General features: G+C 43.4%; 1 protein-coding gene across 2 annotated transcripts in view; it reads right to left on the bottom strand.

Moving 5' to 3' along the window:
- Positions 1 to 22,574, bottom strand: part of cass4 (Cas scaffold protein family member 4) — a 106,933-nt gene that overhangs the window by 38,632 nt on the left and 45,727 nt on the right. For both annotated transcript variants that reach the window (XM_060836273.1, XM_060836272.1), the window contains exon 2: positions 5,888 to 6,313. In XM_060836273.1, the coding sequence (XP_060692256.1) occupies positions 5,888 to 6,313 (426 nt within the window). The remainder of the gene's footprint in view (positions 1 to 5,887; positions 6,314 to 22,574) is intronic.

The following is a 22,574-nucleotide window of genomic DNA, read 5'->3' as shown; positions in this document are numbered from 1 at the left end:
AAGGACAGACACTCTGACAACATTGTAGCGCTTCACAACCATGTCAAACGTTAAGAGTCACTCTCTGCTACCTTTGTGAATTTTTAACCAGAGTTATTTTCTCACATTCAACAGCACTAAAGTGCCTCATAAGCAAACTTCATATCCCACTTTGACCTAGAGTGTGTCTCCTTCTGGGTCAATAAACAACAGCCAGCCCTTATTCTACAGATCAACTTCTAAAATGTACAACACTCCTACCAGTGAATACTAATGTGGAATTCTGCATCAATATCAAAACAGCAAAATACAAACTTTGAACCAAATGGTTTTGTAATACGAGATAGAACCAGGGAGAATACACAGTGAGATATATGCCCCTACACTCTTGATTAGATTACTTACAGTGTGGAAACAGGCCCTTCGGCCCAACAAGTTCACACTGACCCGCCGAAGCGCAACCCACCCATACCCCTACATTTACCCCTTACCTAACACTATGGGCAATTTAGCATGGCCAATTCACCTGACCCGCACATCTTTGGACTGTGGGAGGAAACCGGAGCACCCGGAGGAAACCCACGCAGACACGGGGAGAACGTGCAAACTCCACACAGTCAGTCGCCTGAGTCGGGAATTGAACCCAGGTCTCAGGCGCTGTGAGGCAGCAGTGCTAACCACTGTGCCACCGTGCCGCCCACTCCTTGATGTTGAATAATGGACACAATTTGCTTACGTTCTACCCAGTGTCTAAGCATACATTAACTTCCCTCAAACTGTCTGATTTCATGGCTATGAGCTGTAGGTCTGATAAATATTCATCTCATAAAGCAGGAGCCAGACTGTTCTTTGTAAACAAAGACCACTATTCCCTTCGACAAATCCAGATACGATGTGGAGGCGCTGGTTTTAAGGCAGACAAGATCAGAAGTCACATGACATCAACATCAGGTTACAATCCAACAGGTTTATTCAAAATCACATGCTTTCAGAGCCTATTCAGCCTCTCCCTGTAGCTCTAACCCTGGCCACATCCTTGTAAATCTTTTGTGAACACAACATCCTTCCTATAGCTGGGAGACCAGAATTGAACACAGTATTCCAAAAATGGCCAAACCAATGTCCTGCACAGTTACAACATGACCTCCTAACTCGTATACTCAATGCACTGACCAATAAAAGCAAGCATACCAAACACTTGCTTCACTATCCTGCCTACATGCAACTCCACTTTCAAGAAACTATGAACCTGCAATCCAAGGTCCCTTTGATCAGGCAGCACTCCCCAGGACCTTACCGTTAAGTGTATAAGCCCTGCCCTGATTTGTTTCTCACTCTTTGTTAACAGGAATTATACATTTAGTGCTCCACAGGAGAGTAGAGTCAGGCCTAGCTTTCTGTCAGTCCAACACAAACAATGGCAGGAAGTGTGGATGGTCACATAAAGGGTCTGTTCAGTTAGCAACCCTTTCTTTTCCTCAATATATGTTAATCGTGACTTGTATGGGTAAGAAATGCCTTGGTTTTTGCAACGGGGACCTGTCATATTCCAATGATTTTTCTTGATACACAAAGACTGTACAGATTGCTTTAGCATCTGTGAAAATAAATAAAGATATTTTTATGAATAAAGTATATTTTTACAATTAAAAAGTATGGGATGGTCATAAGAAACAGATATCTTTGAGCGTTAGCAATGTATGTCGTTGTAACATATTTGTAACAGTTCCTGAATGTTCACAAGATGATATTGCTGGTTGTGGCTGGTTATGATACTTGAAAATATCAATGAATAAGTGAGCACATGGAAGTGGTACAGGTTGAACTCTCAGCACTCCTAACTTCAGTTAAACTTGAGCTGAGCTTCAAAAACTCAGCAAGAATAAATCTGGGTAATCAGGCCCTGCCGAAGGGGAAATACCATTTCTTCCATTAGGCAGCTTATAGTTGAATCAAGAGTGTGGTGCTGGAAAAACACAGCAGGTCAAGCAGCATCCGAGAAGCAGGAAAATCAATGTTTCGAGCAAACACCCTTCATTCCTGGCATTCTGGCCTTCATAACAAGAGGAATTGAGTATAGAAGCAAAGAGGTCCTTCTGCAGCTGTACAGGATCTGGTGAGACCGCATCTGGAATATTGTGCGCAGTTTTGGTCTCCAAATTTGAGGAAAGACTTTCTGGCTTTTGAGGCAGTGCAGCATAGGTTCACAAGGTCAATTCCTGGAATGGCGGGACTATCTTACGCTGAAAGATTGGAGCGACTGGGCTTGTATATCCTTGAGTTTAGAAGGCTGAGAGGGGATCTGATTGAGAAGTATAAGATTATTAAAGGATTGGACACTCTGGAGGCAAGAAACATGTTTCCGCTGATGGGTGAGTCCCGAACCAGAGGACACAGTTTAAAAATAAGGGGTTGGCCACTTAGAACAGAGTTGAGGAGAAACTTCTTCACCCAGAGAGTGGTGGGTGTGTGGAATGCTCTGCCCCAGAAGGCTGTGGAGGCCAAGTCTCTGGATATTTGTCAGCATGGTTTTGTGAAGGGCAGGTCGTGCCTCACAAACCTTATTGAGTTCTTTGAGAAGGTGACCAAGGAAGTGGACGAGGGTAAAGCAGTAGATGTGGTGTATATGGATTTTAGCAAGGCATTCGATAAGGTACCACATGGTAGGCTACTGCAAAAAGTACAGAGGAATGGCATTGAGGGTGCATTAGAGGTTTGGATTAGGAATTGGCTGGCTGGAAGGAGACAGAGGGTAGTAGTTGATGGTAAAGGTTCATCTTGGAGTGCAGTTACTAGCGGTGTTCCACAAGGATCTGTTTTGGGACCACTGCTGTTTGTCATTTTTATAAATGACCTGGAGGAGGGGCTTGAAGGCTGGGTGAGCAAGTTTGCGGATGATACGAAAGTCGGTGGAGTTGTGGACAGCGAAGAAGGATGTGGCAGGTTACAGCGGGATATAGATAAGTTGCAGAGCTGGGCAGAAAGGTGGCAAATGGAGTTCAATGTAGCTAAGTGTGAAGTCATTCACTTTGGTAGGAGTAACAAGAAGATGGATTACTGGGCTAATGGTAGGCTACTTGATAGTGTGGATGAGCAGAGGGATCTTGGTGACCACGTACACAGATCTCTGAAAGTTGCCACCCAGGTAAATAGTGCTGTGAGGAAGGCATATGGCATACTGGGCTTTATTGGTAGAGGAATTGAGTTCCGGAGTCCTGAGGTCATGATGCAGTTGTATAAGACTCTGGTGCGACCTTATCTGGAGTATTGTGTGCAGTTTTGGTCACCATACTATAGGAAGGATGTGGAGGCACTGGAACGGGTGCAGAGGAGGTTTACCAGGATGTTGCCTGGCATGGTAGGAAGATCGTATGAGGAAAGGCTGAGGCACTTGGGGCTGTTCTCATTGGAGAAAAGAAGGTTTAGGGGAGATTTGATAGAGGTGTACAAGATGATTAGGGGTTTAGATAGGGTTGACAGTGAGAAACTTTTTCCGCGTATGGAATCAGCTGTTACTAGGGGACACAGCTTTAAATTAAGGGGAGGTTGGTATAGGACAGATGTTAGGGGTAGATTCTTTACTCAGCGGATTGTGAGTTCATGGAATGCCCTGCCAGGAGCAGTGGTGGACTCTCCCTCTTTATGGTTATTCAAGCGGGCATTGGATAAGCATATCTAGGTTATTGGGCTAGTGTAGGTTAGGTAGGCTTCGGTCGGCGCAGCATTGAGGGCCGAAGGGCCTGTACTGCGCTGTATTTTTCTACGTTCTATGTTCTATTTTCAAGAAAGAGTTGGATAGAGCTCTTAAGGATAGTGGAGTCAAGGGTTATGGGGATAAGGCAGGAACAGGATACTGATTGAGGATGATCAGCCATGATCATAATGAATGGTGGTGCTGGCTCGAAGGGCAGAATGGCCTACTCCTGCACCTATTGTTTATTGTCTATTGTCCTCTAATGCTGCCTGACCTGCTGTGCTTTTTCCAGCACCACACTCTTGACTCTAATTTCCAGCATCTGCAGTACTCACTTTCACCTAGCTTATAGTTGAATGTCTGGCTCCTCTGTACACAGAGTTGTTCTAATTGATTTCCCAGGATGATCCCTAGTTTTAACTTCTGAACATTTCACAAGCACAAGTGCAGGGTAGTGTGGATGTGCAGAGGGATCTTGGTGTCCATGTACATAGATCCCTGAAACTTGCCACCCAGGTTGATAATGCTGTTAAGAAGGCATACGGTGTGTTAGGTTTCATTGGCAGAGGGATTGAGTTCCAGAGCCGTAATGTCATGCTGCAACTATACAAAACGCTAGTGCAGCCTCATTTGGAATATTGTGCCCCATTACAGGAAGGATGTGGAAGCATTGGAAAAGGTGCAGAGGAGATTTACCAGGATGTTGCCTGGTCTGGAGGGAAGGTCTTATGAGGAAAGGCTGAGAGACTTGGGTCTGTTCTCATTGGAGAGAAAAAGGCTAAGAGGGGATTTGATAGAGACATACAAGATTGTCTTTTTCTAGGTTGATGACATTGGCTTGTACGAGGGGGCATAGCTGCAAATTGAGGGGTGATCGATTTAAGACAGATGACAGAGGCAGGTTCTTTACTCAGAGAGTGGTAAGGGCGTGGAATGCCCTGCCTGCCAATGTAGTTAACTCAGCCACACTGGGGCATTCAAACTCAGCCACATTGGGGCATTCCTTGGATAAGCACATTGATGATGATGGGATAGTGTAGGAGGATGAGCTTAGACTGGTTCACAGGTCAGCACAATATCGAGAGCCGAAGGGCCTATTCTGCGCTGTGTTGTTCTATGGTCTATGTTCTCTGTTCTATGCACAGTAAAATTCTAAAATGTTTGCCTTCTCCTCCAGTCGTGACCCAGATCGGGGTACCCATCTCCACAAAATTGCAGCACTCTCTCTCTTCCCACTGTAAAATGCTCACTTCAGTAATACAATTGATGACTGGTGAATGGCTGTGGTACTTGGATCAGCTGCTACCTGTTCAGAGAAGTCATTACACATCTGACTAGATTAGTGGGCGGCATGGTGGCACAGTGGTTAGCACTGCTGCCTCACAGCGCCAGAGACCCGGGTTCAATCCCCAACTCAGGCGACTGACTGTGTGGAGTTTGCACATTCTCCCCGTGTCTGCGTGGGTTTCTTCCGGGTGCTCCGGTTTCCTCCCACAGTCCAAAGATGTGCAGGTTAGGTGAATTGGCCATGCTAAATTGCCCGTCGTGTTAGGTAAAAGGGGTAAATGTAGGGGAATGGGTGGGTTGCGCTTCGGCTGGTCGGTGTGGAATTGTTGGGCCTGTTTCCACACTGTAAGTAATCTAATCTAATCTCTGGAGCAAGTAGGACTTAAACTCAGCCCTCAACACTGCACTATTTCTATTGTCCTGGATATAATGCCAGTCACATACTCCAGTTTTCAATGTGGGTAAAGATCATCAGTATCGGACTGTGTCCGCAGTTCTCTCTCTCCTGCCTCCAAGCAGTTGGTAATGTCCAGCAGCAGGGATACGCTGGCACCTCACCTCAGCTGAAGAGCTAAAATAAGAGAGGGTACCATCAGCATCGTCTGCCTGAGGATGTGAGCCATCTAAGTACAAGAAATCTGGAATAATGGAGGAGGAGGATGATCCTAGAAACAGATCAATGGCCCTGAAGACAGACATGAAGAAGACGTGTGACTCGTCCACACAGTCTCCTGACAAAATGGACCAGACACCTTGGAAAAGATCTCCATCTTACAGATTATCCCCTCCCCCCCACCAAGTTAGCAAACAAACCTGGTTACAAAGTGCTGTTGCTTACAACTTAAGACTGACACAACATTACATCCAACTCTCAGCAAACAGCAGGAATCTGAAGAAGAAAGTCAGAAAGGCAACGCATGCACTTACGTGATTTCGATGTGCCAGGCCCCTGTTGCCATGGAATTCAGCAGATGACATCTGCACTTGATAGATCTGACTGCGTGACTGGGACATGGAGGGCACCTGATAGACATTATCCTTTGACCCGGAGCTAGGAGTTGAGGTCAAGTTTTGATGTTGCTTCTTTGGCGTCTGGTAGATATTTTGTTGTGATGGCCTGCTCGGTGATGAGTAAGGTGGCAAGTACAAAGACGGGATGTCATACTGCGACCCAGTGAGCAGCTGCAGACGGTTTCCAGGAGCAATGCCTTGCCGTCCGTGCAGAGAGCAACGCCACCATCCCTCGTTTCCTTTGACATTTCTTTCTATCACCGTCAGGATGTCTCCTTTACGGAATTCCAGCTCATCAGGTGTCTCTGCTTTATTGTCGTAGAGAGCCTTTGCCATAAGGTTCTGTAACAACGATAAAGGGACAGTTAGGAAAATACTTATCAAAACCATAATTTTTCTGCTATAAATGTACTGCCCACTGCACCGATGCCTCAATTTCACAATGTCATCCTTCTTCCCATTGCTTTGCCATCTCCTGTCTCTGTAATCCCTTCCAGCCCACAATTCTTTAAGACATTAGCACTCATGTAATTCTGAAATATTGCGCATGCTTGATTCCCACCGCACCACTAATGGTACTCTGGCTGTGAAATTCCCTTCCTACAATCTTTTGCCTCACTTTCTTCCTAACATCACCCCTAAAAGCTTTTGAGTAAGAGCTAATATCTCTATGGATTTTTTTTTGCATAGACGGGTGTCAATTTTGATCTAATTATGCTCATAGGGTGGCACAGAGGCTCAGTGGTTAGCACTGCTGCCTCGCAGCACCAGGGACCCAGATTCAATTCCAGCCTCAGGTGACTGTGTGGAGTTTGCACATTTTCCCCCTGTCAGCGTGGGTTTCCTCCAGGTGTTCCGTTTTCCTCCTACAGCCCAAAGGTGTGCAGGTTAGGTTGACTGGCCATGCTAAATTGCCCATAGTGTTCAGGGATGTGTGGGTTGCGTAGGTTAGCCACGGGAAATGCAGGGTTATAGGGATAGAGTTGTGGGGTGGGTATGGATGGGATGCGCTTTGGAGGGTCTGAATGGACTCATGGGCTGATTGGGCTGCTTCCACACTGTAGAGTTTCTATGATCAAGAAGCAAAGAACCCAGGGGATCTTGAGGAAAGTGTCTCATAGCCATGAATCGTAGTTAATGAATGAATCTTGACAGGAATTCTTAGCTCACTTTTGAAAAGCAATGCTCTGTTGCCGGTTTATCCCAAAAACCTGCTCATGGTCCAAAGCTGTTAGCAGTGAGTGAGCATCCCTCAGTTGTTTTCTGCACTGTTTACCAACAGTTACTCTTGTAACTTACACAGCTTACCCTTAAAATGCAAGCAATCACATCTGCCTTTCTGAACTATATGCATTTCTTGTTTATTCAGCTTGGTAGTTAGATTACATCAGCAACAAATCTACTCTGATTCAAGATGAACAAGGTATAATTACAGGCCCCTGGAGGAGGAAGTCAAATGTGGTTGATTTCCTGAGTGTTCTTGACTGACGTCTGAGTGCCATGTGTTTAGACCACCCGGTCTAAAGAAATGATGAAGATGGAAAGGGGGGAGATTTTCATCTCTTCAATCAAAGCTGAACACTTTTCCAGTTCCCAAAGGCAAATTTCAAATCTTGTGATCAGCCATTCTCCAATGTTTTTGTTTAGTTAGTCATCAATATATTTGTCCAGCTCTGTAACTGAATCAAAAGAAATGGCAGAGGGATTATAACGTGGGAAATGTCCACGTTGATAAATGAAAAAGAAGCACATTATTAAATGGAGAGAAACTGCAGAAGTCAGTTTTGCAGAAGGTTCAGCATGTGCGGGTACATCAACCACAAAATGTTGGTACCCAGGTACAGCAAGAGATTCAGGAGGTAAATGAAACATTGGTATTTACTGCAAAGAAAATGGAACATAAAAATGGGGAAGTCTTCCTGCAGCTGTACAAGGTCACGGTGAGACCTTACCTGGAGTACTTTGTACAGTTCGGTTTGAAGAAAATGTAATAATTGTATTAGAAGCAACTCTGAGAATGTACACCAGACTCAATATTAGGATGAAGGGCTTTTCTTACAAAGAAAGGTTGATCTATTTTCATTGGAGTTTAGAAAAATGAGAGATGATCGGGTGGAAACGTACAAGATCTTGAAAGAACTTGATAGGGTAGATTTCAGGAAAATGTTCCCTCTCAGTGAGAACAGGGAGAGTATAAAATAGCAGATCTCCCTTTTAAGACAGAGCTGAAGGTATTTTTTTTCTCCCAGGCAATCCTTAAACTGTGGAATCTTTTTCCCCAGGAAACAGTGAAGGCTGGGTTATTGTATTCATTCAGATAGATTTCTGACCGACAAGGGAATCAAAAAGGGCAGACAGGAAAGTGCAGTTGAGACCCCAACCTGAATGTATTGAATCTATTTGCTGTACTGGAGTCGCCTTCCTTCATTCCTGATCTATTTAAGGGAGTTCCATTGAATAAGACAGAATCAATGTCAATGGAATCACTAATGCCTTGTAAGAGGGTCTGGGTGCCCTCAGTGACAAAACAAAAACCATTTCCAATCCTCTTTGGGGCCAGCAATGTACCTTTGACATTAAAATGGTCAATTTTCCTCTGACGCAAAGGAACTTCCACAGACATAATACAAAGACAGAGGCCAGCTGCTAACTATGCGTGTACAAGATAGAATTATTTGAGTAGGGAACCCAGGCTACATACAGAGTGGTTTGTTATGTATATGTGGTATCAAATTCCTTTACAATGAAGAATTTGTACTGGCCTAAATTCACATAATCTCATACATTTCTGGTGTAGCTAAATGACCTCAGGCATGCAACTATGTATAAAGGTTTACTCAACTTCTATATTAATTTCTCCATAATCAGAGACTGGCAAAACACAGCAAGGACTAGAGGGGAGTTTGCATTACCTAACTGATTTTCAGATTCATATCAGGGACAACACGTCAATTCAATTTTGCAAATCTCAAGAACCAATCAATCATTCTCCTGAAATTGTGCCTAAAGGGGTTTGAACATAGCAAAAGCTTTGAAGCATATCTCAGCCAATGCCAGATGAGATTGAAGACCTGTGTAGACCCCTTAAACAAGCAAGACACATTATGAGTCAAGTAGCATCTGGTTATAGATTCATGGAGACCAATCTCATCATTGCTTCTTCACCATGTTAGAAATGCAAGTCAATAATGGAAGTCTGAAAACTCAAAGTCATTGACTTGGTTTCTGGGTGAGAATGAGCTCAATGCAGTACAGGAAAAGGACAGGACAAGGATGAGGTCCTACATAAGCCATCACAATTAGTCAACCCTGTATAACTGCTCTTCTTCAGTGGTATACCGTGTCAACTCCACCTTTGGGTGTACATGGGTATTGTTGAAATTGAACTTAACTGCACTAGTCATGAAGTGGTGATGGAGCAGCAGGGCTGCACGCGGGCTCTTGCCACTCCCATTGCTTTATTTCTTTTCTTTTTACTTCTTATCTTCCTCCTTCAATTTTTCTTTTCTTTTGGTGAGTTAGTCAGCAGTATCAGTGCAGCAGTAAGAGTGGGCCCTGCACAGAGTGGCTACGCCCCCTGGTGAGTTGAGGCAGCAGCAGTGGCAGCAGGGATGTCCTTGTTCAGCAGCAGTGGTTTATTCAAGATGGCGGTGCCGGCAACATGAGATTTTGGTGGAAGGCAGCTGGCGCGGGACTCTTGGCGCAGCAGTGGCTTGGCCTGGCAGCAGAGGTGGTTGCAGTAGGCCCGGAGCAGGGAAACCTGGCATTGGTGATGAGGCAGCTGCAAGGGACGCAGCTGAGCCAGGAACTCCTGGTTGTGGGGGTGAATGTGTGTTCAGCATGGACTCAGCATCAGTGAGGTGGGCCCAGTGGTGAAGAGATGGCCTGCAAAGAATGGTAACTCTTACAATGGTGTGTCTGGCACAGGCGGTGGCAAAGAGCGCGTTTTATTGGTCAGCCAACTCAGGGTTCAGGACTCATAATGGAGGTGACAGAATGAAGGCAGACTCTCTTTCAGTTATATCTTTTTATTCTTCAACTATTCGAAAAGATGCCAGATTGTGGCGATCATTAAAGTGTTTCACTGTATTTTATTGTTTTATTTACTGTAAAATGCAATTACAATAAATCATTCAAATTCAAGGCACACTGATTCACACAATGATGGCAGGTCTAGCTCACCATGAAATAGCTCTGCATTGTAGATGTCTATGCCTTTGACATAGGGAAATAGCCAACAATGTCAAATGATCACATGGATATTGCACTGATGTTGAGTCCCATATGGTCCTTACTAATGCAAAGCATTCCTTTGATGTGAATTTCAGTGTCAGCTTGTTCTCCGATATTCAGTGGCTAATATTAAATGTATTCTGCAATTGGACAGCATTTGCTGGATCATCCAGAATGCGTGATGGATTACATTGTCGGCCAATTTAAGATTTTTAGTTGGGCTCATATTATGGCGCAACAGCATGGACTGTAAGTTACATATATTAATATAAATGGCCCTGGTCTTTGCAGATGAAACATGTAACATACACTACATCTGTTTCAACTCAGCACAATAGCTAACAGACATTCACTGGCTCATTTCATTGAACAAATCAGAATTAATCTCCCGAATTTCAATTCTAAAGAAAGCTTGGCTATTAACTGTCAATCAGCATTAATATATGCATTCTCTGGGGCAATACCTCTACCAATAGCAGTGCATCTGCCATCCAGTCAGTGCTCTCCTCTAATACAGTATGAATATCGTTTGTCCCTTTGAATTTGATTTCTTGCAAAATGTCCTGATGAGTGCAAGATGACAAAACAATTTTTTTTTCAGCAATATAACAGATATAAGGAAACAACACCAAAAGTTTAAACAAAGAAACAAAGAATTAGCTTTTAAGCATATTTTAGAGGAGGCAAGATAGTAGAGAAGCAAAGACCTTAAGACAAATCCCAAAGTTTCGAGTTGAGACCATTGAAGACTTGGCTGCCAATGATAGAGTGATGGAATCAGAGATGCACAAAGTGCCAGAATTGGGAAATGGAGACATTCTGAGAATGGCAAGGTTAGAGTTGATAGAGCTACCCAGGGGTGAAGGAATTTGAAATCAAGGATGAAAGTTACAAATTCAAGGTGGTATTGTCAAACTGGGAGACAACATAGGCCAGTGAGGACACACCAAACTAGGAATAAAAAGAGTAAATCCTGCTGCTGTTGTGGAATCTATACCAATATCTTATGAAGACAAGTTGGCCTTTAGAAAATAAACTGTAAATGACACAGAATTTGTTTTGTTTCCTGAAATTTGGATGCACTGATGGACACATGAGCATCAACACAACACATACCTTGGCAACGTATGTGCTGACATCACAGGTGCAATCTTTGATAAATCTAGAAGGAGTGGCCATAGATTTCAAACAATTGGCAACTGAAGCAAGGGTCATGGTCGTTTTGAGTAGTTAGAGTATGGAAAGTACCGTCTAGAAGTGTGGTGAAGGCAGCTTCAATTGAGGACACTAAACGATTATTTGGATAGAAATAGTGTGCAAGGTTCTGGGGGCAAAGCAGGAGACTGTCAGTAGGTACTGATGCTTGTCTGAAGAGCTGGTGCAGACATGATGAGCTGAATGGTCTCATTCTGAGTCAGGACAATTCTCTGATTCTGAATTGATGACACAAAAAGATACAGTAATTTATTTCTGAAAGGCCATGATGCATTGTGAACACCAAGTGACTAGGATTTCTTGCCTGTGAAGGAGAAATTTGGAGAGTCACCATTGCCTTTAAACACTGGCCAACTCCTCTGAATATGCTCTGAATGTTCACCAATATATTGACTCTCTTTCTTGCAAGTCAGGCCAAAATGAGGCCACTATTTCCACTGACAAAACTAAAGGATCCAGATATGTTTATGAGCAACATAATGCAAATCCCTTTACAAACCTAAATTGGCTGCTTCCCATGCATTTCAATTTTATCAGAGTTAATAATACAATTGTAGAATTACTTCCACCTCCCACGCCTCATGAATTTGCAGGCTCTACCTCAAAGTATTTTATGTGTTTGAGTAGACCCTTTACATGCATGGCATTGTTTGTCTCAAAAAGAATTTCGTAGTCAGGCTGCTTGCGCATTGAGAAGACTAAAGCCATTGTCTTCTGTTCTGCCTCAAAACTTCATTCCCACACCACTAATTCCATCCTTCACCCTGGCAACTGTCTGAGACTATGCCACATTGTTCACAATCTTGGTGTCATATTTTACCTCGACATTAGCTTCTGACCATGCATCTTTGCAGTCAAAAATCCACTTCTGTACCTGCCAGTCTCTGTTCATCTGCTGCTGAAATCCTTGTCCATGCTTTTGCTAATATCTAGACTATTCCATACACTCCTCACTTGCCTCCCACATTGTAACCTCAGTAAATCTGAGGTCTCTCCGTCTTCTACTGTCCCGCTCCACCTTGTGCCCTTTGTTCATCAGCCAGTATTAGCCAGTTCCCAGACAAGCAGTGTCCCAATTTTAAAATCCTCACCTTTATTAGAACTTCTCCTCAGTCTTGCCTCTCCCCATCTTTGTAATCTCTTCCAACCCCAAAATAACTATGTTCCCTTTCGTAAATCCGATTTTAATTGCTTCCCCCTTGGTGAGTGTGCCCTAAATTGCCTGGGGCTTAAGTTCTGGAATTTCCTCCTTTGCCTTCTCTGTATCTTTCTTTCAAGGCAAGCTTTAATACATATATGTCTGACTAAGCGTTTGGTCATCTGTCCTCATATGTTCCAATAGAATTTGGTGTCAATACAAAGGGGAGGCGATGACATGGACTATTAATCCAGAAGCCTGAGTAATGTTCCAGGGACCTAGGTTCAAATCCTACTACAGCAGATTTTAAATTCATTAAAAAATGGGAATTAAGAGTATAACAATGACTGTGAATCCATTGCAAATTGTTGGGAAAGACCTAGTTGGTTCACTAATGTCCTTTAGGGAAGGAAACTATCATCCTTACCAAAATAACTCAACAGAAGCTGGGATCCCGTCACCAAGTCCCCCTTTATTTACATGTGGAGAGTCTTTGACACTGATCCAGCTCCCTCAGAGCCAGCTCTCAGAGTGAACAGAACCTCTGACACTCCGAAGTATATTTTATTTTAATAGAGTCAGTTCCTTAAACTGAGGAGATTCTAAATCTCCTGGTTATATGTTATTTTAGCAGCAGGAACATACTGACTGTGGCTCAGCCACACACAAAGACCAGTTCCCTAAACCGAGGAGACTCTAAATCTCCTCCTTATTTTCCCCCCACACTACTGCACAACAGTAGAAGTGTTATATTTTCCCAGCACCTATGTTGCACTCCTGCTCTTATATATTTTTTTCTAACTGCCTAACAGCAGTAATGCTTATACTCTCATGTTTACATATACATTTTTGTCTTACCCCGCACTACTGCCTAACTGTGGTAGTGCTTATTTATCTCCAGCACCCATGTCGTGTGCGTGCAGGTGTCGGACGCAGTGAAGAACAACAGGTGTTTAAATCTTTATTTGCATTCCACCACCAGGAAGAAAGGAAATACCCGAGTGGCCAGTGACAAGCCATCCCATCAAAGGGCAATGCTGCGTGATCAAACAGTGAAGGGGAGGGCAGGGATTACATCAAAATAGAGTTGGAGTGGGAAATAACATACTCCAGTCCCTGTGGTGCCCACCTCTCCCTGAACAGCACGAGGAAGTTGGTGGACACCACGTGCTCCTTCTCCAGAGACACCCGGTGTCAGACATAGCCGCGGAAAGGGGGCTGGCAATCGGGCATAATGACCCCCTTCATGGCCTGCTGTCTGGACCTGTTTATGGCCAGTTTGGCCAGGCCCAGGAGCAGACCCATGAGGAGATCCTCTGACCTACTCTCCCCACTTCTGCACCGGACTCCTGTTTATATCTGTCAGACAGGGATTGGACCAGGTTAACAGCCCCAGTTAGGGAACTCCTACTCTATGATCTCCACCTGGCTGACCTCGATACACTACATTTACCTGGTCTGGCCTACATGTGACTCCAGACCCACAACAATGTAGATGACTCTTAAGTGCTCTCTAGGCAATTAGGGACAGGCAATAACTGCTGGCCTAGCCAGTGATGCCCAGGTCCCTTAAATGAATTTAAAAAATGTATTTTATAATGCTCCTTTAAAGTGCCTTGTGACAGAGCATTAAAGGTGCTATAAAAATACAAATAATTGTTCTTGATCTTTTTCATTCAACATGAAGCACATTTACTTCACAAATCATGGATTTAAAAGAAAGGTTTTCATGCCCACATTGATCCAGATTCACTAGGTAATTTCCCCTCAGTTGCATTAGTATTTGAAGTATTCACTCACAACAACCAAACACTTGCCGCTCAATAACAGCTGGTTTGCAGATTATGAGAGTCAAATCAGTTTGTCAGCTCAGCTGATGGTCAGAGCCCGAGGGTTGTTGCTGAGTTGATGTCATGTACTGCACAGGCATGTGGGAAGGCTGTGACAAAAGCTGCATTATTCACAGCTACGTCACCCCATTTTTGCCCAGAGAATGTCAGCTGTGACTGACCCACAGCGCTGCTGCTTATCATGCCCCACACACGTTTGTTCCTGGCTATTTTTATATCCTCGTCAAATTCAGATCCTGTCGACTTCATGTTTGAACTAGCAACTTTGCCTTTGATCCAGCAGCAGCTGTCTCTCGTTTTCCATCACCATGTGCTGCAAACATGAAGCAGCATCAGTTATGGGGCATTTCCTTCAGAAAAAAATACCCAGGGGGACACATAGCATGAGTGTTGCTCTTACACTGAAATTCTTAGCTTACCCTAGTGATCAATATTTTGTGAGCCAGTCATCATTCCAATGAGTCAACATGTTTTTGCTGGATTTTGCCATCACTCACTATCCGCACCCATTTCAAGATGGAGTCACTGGACTGTTATCACCAGCAGTATCCCAGTTTATATTGCTTGCTTGTGACAACATTACTACCTTCCCATTCAAGAACACTTCAGCAATGTACAGCAGGTATCCAAAATCAAGCCCTCCCCACCTGTGTGGTTCAGGCTAATACTAAATACCACAACACCCATTGGGACATTGGTAGAGCTCATGCTTAAAAGGGAAGATGCACGAGGAGGAAGGAAGGGTCTAAAATGGTGTCACAAGAAAGTGTTACAGCAACACTTGTTTGATACTATAATGTCTCTGTAATATCCTGTGTAAAAGAAAATTAACCCTCTTGCTTCTATAGCCCAGTTGATTGCGATATTACATCACTGAGCTCTGTAGATGAGGTAAGGTTCAGGTATTGTCTCTCTTAAGCTAAATGAGTTGATTTTCACTGGGTGGTGTTTGAATGCAAAAATTGGCCACAGGGTTCGAGTGTGACAGGAAGTCTTCTGAATGCACAGTCCTGATTGCTCTCTGGTGACCCTGACAGGAGGATAAGGACCAAAGATAGGATGAGTTTGAGTCCTGACATTTCCATGGTGGAACAGCTTAGCTATTGGGATTCAATGCACAGAGTCCCACTCGGACAAGATACTAGAGGTTACTAGAAGAAGAGTGGGTGAACTGGAGGAGGGGAAATGGAGGCAACGAGGGGAGAAAATTAGCTAGGTTGAGTTTAGAAAAAGGGTCACTGGATTCAAAACGATAACTCTGCTTTCTCTCCACAGATACTGAGTCTTCCCAGCTTCTGATTTCCAGTATCCGCAGTTGTTGGGGTTTTTTTCTGGATTTTTATCCATCTGCTTCTTTTTCCTATTGTGTGTTCCCAGATGTGCTGGGTTCAGCAGATCTGCTCTATGCCTTTGGCAATAGAAGCCAACTCAGGGAGACGAACCTCGTGATCCTGATACCATTCCTGCACACGCTGATCTGCAACCTGACATGTAAGAGCTCCCCAATTTCTATTCATGGATATTTTGCTTTCGTTTCTGATATTTTTCATCCCTACAACCCCTATCATCTCCATTTTTGAAGACGTTGAAGATGTCTCATCTTACTTGGGAATTTCTCGCTTCCCGGTTCAGGATAATAAGCCCGTTTAGTTTCACTCCAACCTCAAAATCTGCCCTTTCCCACAACAACCGACGCCACATCCACAACTCAAACCACTCCCACCTTTCTATCCCAGCCCAAACGTCCTCCCTGAAACCCACACAAACCATTCCCACAAACATCCACATTCTAACCCCCACGCCAAAACAGCTCCCCTCACCTCCATAACCCACCCTGACCATTGTCCACACTCCCCTGACCCAAAACAAAGAATACAAATTAAGAGAGGTAGGCCATTCAGGCCCCTCAAACTTATTCGACTATGCAATAAGATTTTGGATGTTGCCTGGACTCCTCATTTCCACCCACCCCCCAATAACCATCTCTCATAGTCAAGAATCTATCCATCTCTTAAAAATATACCGTAACACTTCTTCCACCACTCTCTGGAGGAGAGTTCCACCAGACCAACTACTTTCTAGTGAAAAAAATTCTTTGTCTCCATTGTAAGTGGAAGAACCTTTATGTTGAAACTGTATTCTGCAGTTATAGTCTTGCCCAAAAGGAAAAACATCCTTTCTGCTTCCACAGCACAAAATCAGCTCAGGGTCCTAAACAGTCTCAATAGGCCATGGTGTGGAGGTGCCATTGTTGGACTGGGATGGACAAAGTCAGAATCACATGACACCAGGTTATAGTCCAACAGGTTTATTTGAAATCACAAGCTTTCGGAGCGCTGCTCCTTCATCGGGTGACTTCACCCGACAAAGAAGCACGCTCCGAAAGCTTGTGATTTCAAATAAACCTGTAGGACCATAACTTGGTGTCATGTGACTTCTGATTTTGTCCCATTAAGACCATTCTCCTAAACTCCAATAGGCTAATCTTATGCAACCTTTCCTCACAAGGGAACCATGCTCCGTATCAGTATTAGTCAACTGACCCTTCACTGAATTGCTTTTAATGCATTCATATCCTTTTTTTATAAATAAAGAGACAAAACTTTACACAGTGCTCCAAATGTGATCTCACCAACTTCCTGCTCAAATGTTGCGAAACATCCCTACTTTTCAATTATCCTTCCCTTGCAATAAAATACTTGCACATACCCCCTTCAAGCCCACATTCCCCTACTACACCAACCCCTGGAAAATTATATCATTGCAATCAGTTGCCTGATTGCACAGCAGTTCAGCACTGGAATCAATATGTGGAAAAATGTGAGTGTTGAGGATGAGAGTGTAAATGAAAGATGCCATTTGAGCGCTCCAACATATGGCGGATGCAGGGGGTGGTGCAAAAACAGATTCCGTTTCATTGCATTAAGGAATAATTGATGCTCAATTTTTATTATTTTATACAGTATTGAACAATGAAGAGGCATGAAGGAAGAAGAGTAAACAGTTTTACTGTTTTTATCCCCAGATACACTTACAAACCCACCGGATCTGATTTGAGACAATACCTGATATTGGGTTTAAGGAGTACTCTACTGTCCCTGCCAGAGAAAAGTGATAGGGAGGGGTTGGCATTCCAATCATAAAATCCCTAAAGTGTGGAAACAGGCCATTTGGCCCACTGAGTTGACACCAACCCTCCAAAGAGTATCCCACTCAGACCCACCCCCTACCCTATCCCTGTAACGCATGCATTTCCCATGCAATCCACCTAACGTGCACATCTTTGGACTGTGGGAGGAAACCAGAGCACCCAGAGCAAACCCATTCAGACACAGGGAGTATGTGCAAACTCCACACAGACAAGTGCCCAAGGGTGGAAGCAAATCTGGGTCCCTGGCTGTGAGGCAGCAGAGCTAACCACTGAGCCCTTTATCTATCCAAGCTGGATAAAGGGCTACTCTCTATTTGCTCATCAGGCAAATGTGGTGGTACAAAGCTATATGGGCTCTAGATTCAATTCCTGATCTGTGCTGAGTTAATGGATGGCAGTGTTACCATGACGCTCCTGATTGTCACCCAGTTCATGAGCTGACGACATCGTGTGAATCAAAATGGACAATGAATCTTACACAGTGTAGCAACAAATTCAAGCAGAGGATATTAGGTGTGAAGGACAGTGATCACAATCAAAGGTTAAACCAATCTACACGTCAAGATATGACCTTGGCTTTACAAAAATATGAAAATGATGAATTGGAAAAGACAAGCCAGCTCCATACTCATCACATCATGGGTACAGCCTTCTCTACACCTCTTATTTCTGTAATGTTTTGGAATATGTACAGAGCAAATGGGGAAAAAAGTCTGAATTCAAACTCTGGATAACATTTCACCAACTCCAGTAAGCTTAAACATGGTGTGATCATATTGACCATCACTTCAAGAATGTAAAGCCTGCTATCAAGACTGAATGAAATACCAATTTCCAATCACTCTGAGAAGGTAGTGATAGGCCATCTCATGGCTTGACACCACTGAGTGTTTTGACACATCATTTAAAGAGCCAGTTGATTGGAGGCAGGTGTCACATATAGACTGCAATGGCTAAGAACAGTTTTTGTTCCCTAATGGACACTTGGGTTATGCCAAAATCTGACAGCTTCGTGGCTACTTCAGGAGCAGCTTTTTGTAATTTCTAGATTTTTACAAATTGAATTCATATTGTCAATTTATACGAGCAAGGTTTGAACAGGGAGCTCTGATTGTCCCCAAAATGCTGGATTATTGGTTTGATCACATTGACACAGTACTGCTACACTCTCCGTTTGGTCACATTGACCTCCCAGTTTACAATACTACAGCACTGTGAGGTCATCAACTCTCTGAATTGTCCTAGTGTATTCAAAAATTGAAGATCAATCTCCCAAAATTGCTGTGGACAGACCAGGAGAAAACCATTAAGGAATTAAATAAATTGTGGAGGTTTTCTCATTTTCTTTATCTATCAATTGTAAAGTATCTCAGTTGGGACAAAGGCTTTTGGACTGGTTGGGCTATTGTTCACTGGAGGATATGCAATAATACCCCAAACAATCCATCAGAGGAGAAAGCTAGACTCTTATGGGGCCAGAATAGCTGTGCTACAGCTTGGAATCTGACGAGTAAAGATTAGGATTATGAAAATACTCCCACAATACGGTACATTAGTTACATTACTTTATGCTACTGGGGCAGAAGAGGAGATGTTCAGTTCTGAAAAAAAGATCACTGGACCCTAAACATTATCTCTGCTTTCTCGCACAGATGCTACTGCACCTAGTGTTTCTCCGGCAATTTATGTTTTTGTCTGAGATTTCCATATCCACAGTTCCTTGTTTTAGGAGATGTTCATGATTTAACTGAACAGAATACGATGCAATATTACCCCGGTGATAACATCAGAACTGGACTGCCTGGTTGTGGTTACTGATATCTGGATTAAGCAAGTCTGTGGATAATACAATGGACACTAAAATGGAATAGAAGCAGAAAGTTCTGGAGAAATACAGCTGTGGAGGGAGAAACAGGGTTAACACTGTTGCCTCACAGCACCAAGGACCCGGGTTCTATTCCACCCTCGGGTGACTGTTTGCGCGGACTTTGCACATTCTTCCCACGTCTGTGTGGGTTTTCTCTGGGTGCTCCACTTTCCTCCCAAACATGATCAAGGTTCAAACAGATTGATATTAAGAAAGTGAATGTGCTGAACATTCTGGGAAGCATCAAAATAGGTAAGTCCTCAAGGCAGGACCAGATATATCCAAGGTTACTCCAGGAAGCAAGGAATGAGATTGCCGTGCCTCTGGTGATGATCTTTGCATCCTCACTCTCCACAGGAGTAGTATCGGATGACTGGAGTGAGGCGAATGTTGTTCTTCTGCTCAAAAAAGTGAATAGGGAAATCCCTGAGAATTACAGACCAGTTAGTCTTATGTCTGTGGTAAGCAAGGTACTGAAAATGATTCTGAGAGGTAGGATTTATGACGATAGAATAACCTCGATTATCCAGATAAGACGGGCAGGGAGTATTTTGTTCAGATAACTGATTATTACAGATAACTGACCTGATTGTAAACAAAGGAAGTATTTTCAAGTCTAAATGGAACCTCGTGACACAAAGACTCAGCCAGAAATACTGACTCGTGTGTTACACCAAGTCAACTTAATCCAATCAAAACAAGGGCATTTGTGATGGCAAATAATTTTGAAAATGGTTTACATAGAATTGTTTCATGAATTAAGTGGAACATTTTAAAGAAATGTTAAAGTGAATTGGAGCTTCCCAGCTAACTCCAAATATTTGCAAGTGCAGTCCCGTCCATTTCACACCAAGACGCAGTTTGAGGTACAACAACACAAGTATAAGATCTCTATGTGTGCTAAAGTGAACTTCCTGAAAGAATTTTAATTACATTTTTAATAAGAAGTACCAAGATGCTAATTTGAATTTGTCCTGCATCGTTGGAAATCGGCTTCCCATTTTGAACACAAACAATTGTCCCTTCATCTATGCTGGGAATACTGGTCAATGATGATGGAAAATAGATGTCCCCAGAAACAAACAGTGAAAATATTTCACCAGCAGAACTAATTCGGAATGTGAGGAGCTACAATCCATTTGTAAAATCCTTTCCCGCTACAGGGTATTTACACTGGAGAGTTTATCAGCTTTTTAAACGCATCAAGAAATGAAAACCACTCGATAAAAAATAACATTTGGCTCATTGGAAAGTATATGATTATCTTGGCAATAAATCTTGATACAGTACATTGTTTTCAGATCAAGGACCATTTCTTAGCGGCTGCGGTAGTGGATAACTTATAAATCAAATACTTCAGTTGTTTAAATAAATACATGTCAACAAACGATCTTAAAGTTCATTTCATTCGTGTTGGATGTAGCAGAAAGAAACAAAGAAAGAAGGAAAGAAAGAAAATAAATGACAGAGGCAGAGCGGGAAAGAAGTTGCTGAGTTCACTGGTGAGCAGTCTATCTTGGAAAGAGTTTCTGCTGGTAGTGACAGAGTCGTTTCAAATCTCAAACATCCAGACCTTGAGATCTTGTTCCGATAATCCGAAATTCAGATAATTGATATCCGCATAACCAAGGTTGTTCTGTATTTGGAAAAACAGTTTGATTAAAGATAGTCAGCATGGCTCTGTGAGGGGCAGGTCATGCCCCACAAGCCTTACTGAATTTTTTGACCATGTGATGAGACAAATTGACGAAGGTCAAGCAGTGGATGTGGACATCAGTAAGGCATTGGATAAGATTCCTGACAGTTGGCTCACTCAGAAAGTTAGGAGGTATGGGATACAGGGAAATGTGGCTGTCTGGGTACAGAATGGGCTGGCGAAAAGAAAACAGCGACTGGTAGTGAATGGAAAGTATTCTGCCTGGAGGTCGGTGACCAGTGGTGTCCCGCAGTGACATGTTCTTGTGCCCCTACTCTTTGGAGGTTTATATATGACTTCGATGAAGAAGTGGAAAGGTGGGGTAGTAAGTTTGCCAATGACACCAAGGTCGGTGGTGTTGTAGGTAGTGCTGGGGGCTGTTGCAGGCTCCAATAAGACATTAGCTGAAAATGTGTTGCTGGAAAAGCGCAGCAGGTCAGGCAGCATCCAAGGAGCAGGAGAATCGACGTTTCGGGCATGAGCCCTTCTTCAGGATTCCTGAAGGAGCGCTCATGCCCGAATGTTGATTCTCCTGCTCCTTGGATGCTACCTGACCTGCTGCGCTTTTCCAGCAACACATTTTCAGCTCTGATCTCCAACATCTGCAGTCCTCACTTTCTCCTTCAACAAAACATTGACAGGATGCAGAGCTGGACTGAGAAGTGGCAGATGGAGTTCAATCTGGATAAATGCAAAGTGATTCGGTTATATTTGAATGCTGAGTACAGGGTTAAAGACAGGATTCTTGGCAGTGTGGAGGAACAGCAGAATCTTGGGGTCCACGTACATGAATCCCTCAAAGTTGCACCCAAGTAGATAGGGTTGTTAAGAAGGCGTATGGCGTTTTGGCTTTCACTAACAAGGGGATTCACTAACAACCGTGAGGTTTTGCTGCCGCTCTATAAAACCATGGTTAGACCACATTTGAAATATTGTGTCTAGCTCTGGCCACCTCATTATAGGAAGTATGTAGATGCTTTCCTCATTCTCAGGATGTGGCAGTTGCTACTGAGTCCTTTTGTTCCTTTAATGTGTTTGTTAAGAATCTGAAGAGAGGTTGAGTGAACCAGGGCTTTTCACACTGGACTGAAGAAGAAAGAGAGGTGGCATGATAGAGGTGTACAAGCTAATGAGAGGCATAGATAGAGTAGATAGCTAGAGACTTCTCCCCAGGGCAGAAATGGCTGTCATGAGGGGTCATAATTTTAAGGTGATTAGAGGAAGGTATGGGGGAAATGTCAGAGATCGTTTCCTTACGCAGAGTGGTGGGTGCATGGAATACACTGCCAGCATGTTGGTAGAGCCAGAGACATTAAGGACAGTTAAGCGACTGCTGGACAAGTACATGGACAGCAGTAAATTGAGGGGTGTGTACGTTAGGTTGATCTTAGATTTAAATGTTCAGCCCTTTCTGTGCTGTACTGTCCTATGTTTATGTTCTATGTGCAGGCTG

The sequence above is a fragment of the Hemiscyllium ocellatum genome, chromosome 15 (genome assembly GCF_020745735.1).
Source record: "Hemiscyllium ocellatum isolate sHemOce1 chromosome 15, sHemOce1.pat.X.cur, whole genome shotgun sequence".
NCBI classification, from domain to species: domain Eukaryota; kingdom Metazoa; phylum Chordata; class Chondrichthyes; order Orectolobiformes; family Hemiscylliidae; genus Hemiscyllium; species Hemiscyllium ocellatum.
Note: the sequence above shows the minus strand (reverse complement) of the source record. Positions and strands in the feature narration are given on the sequence as shown.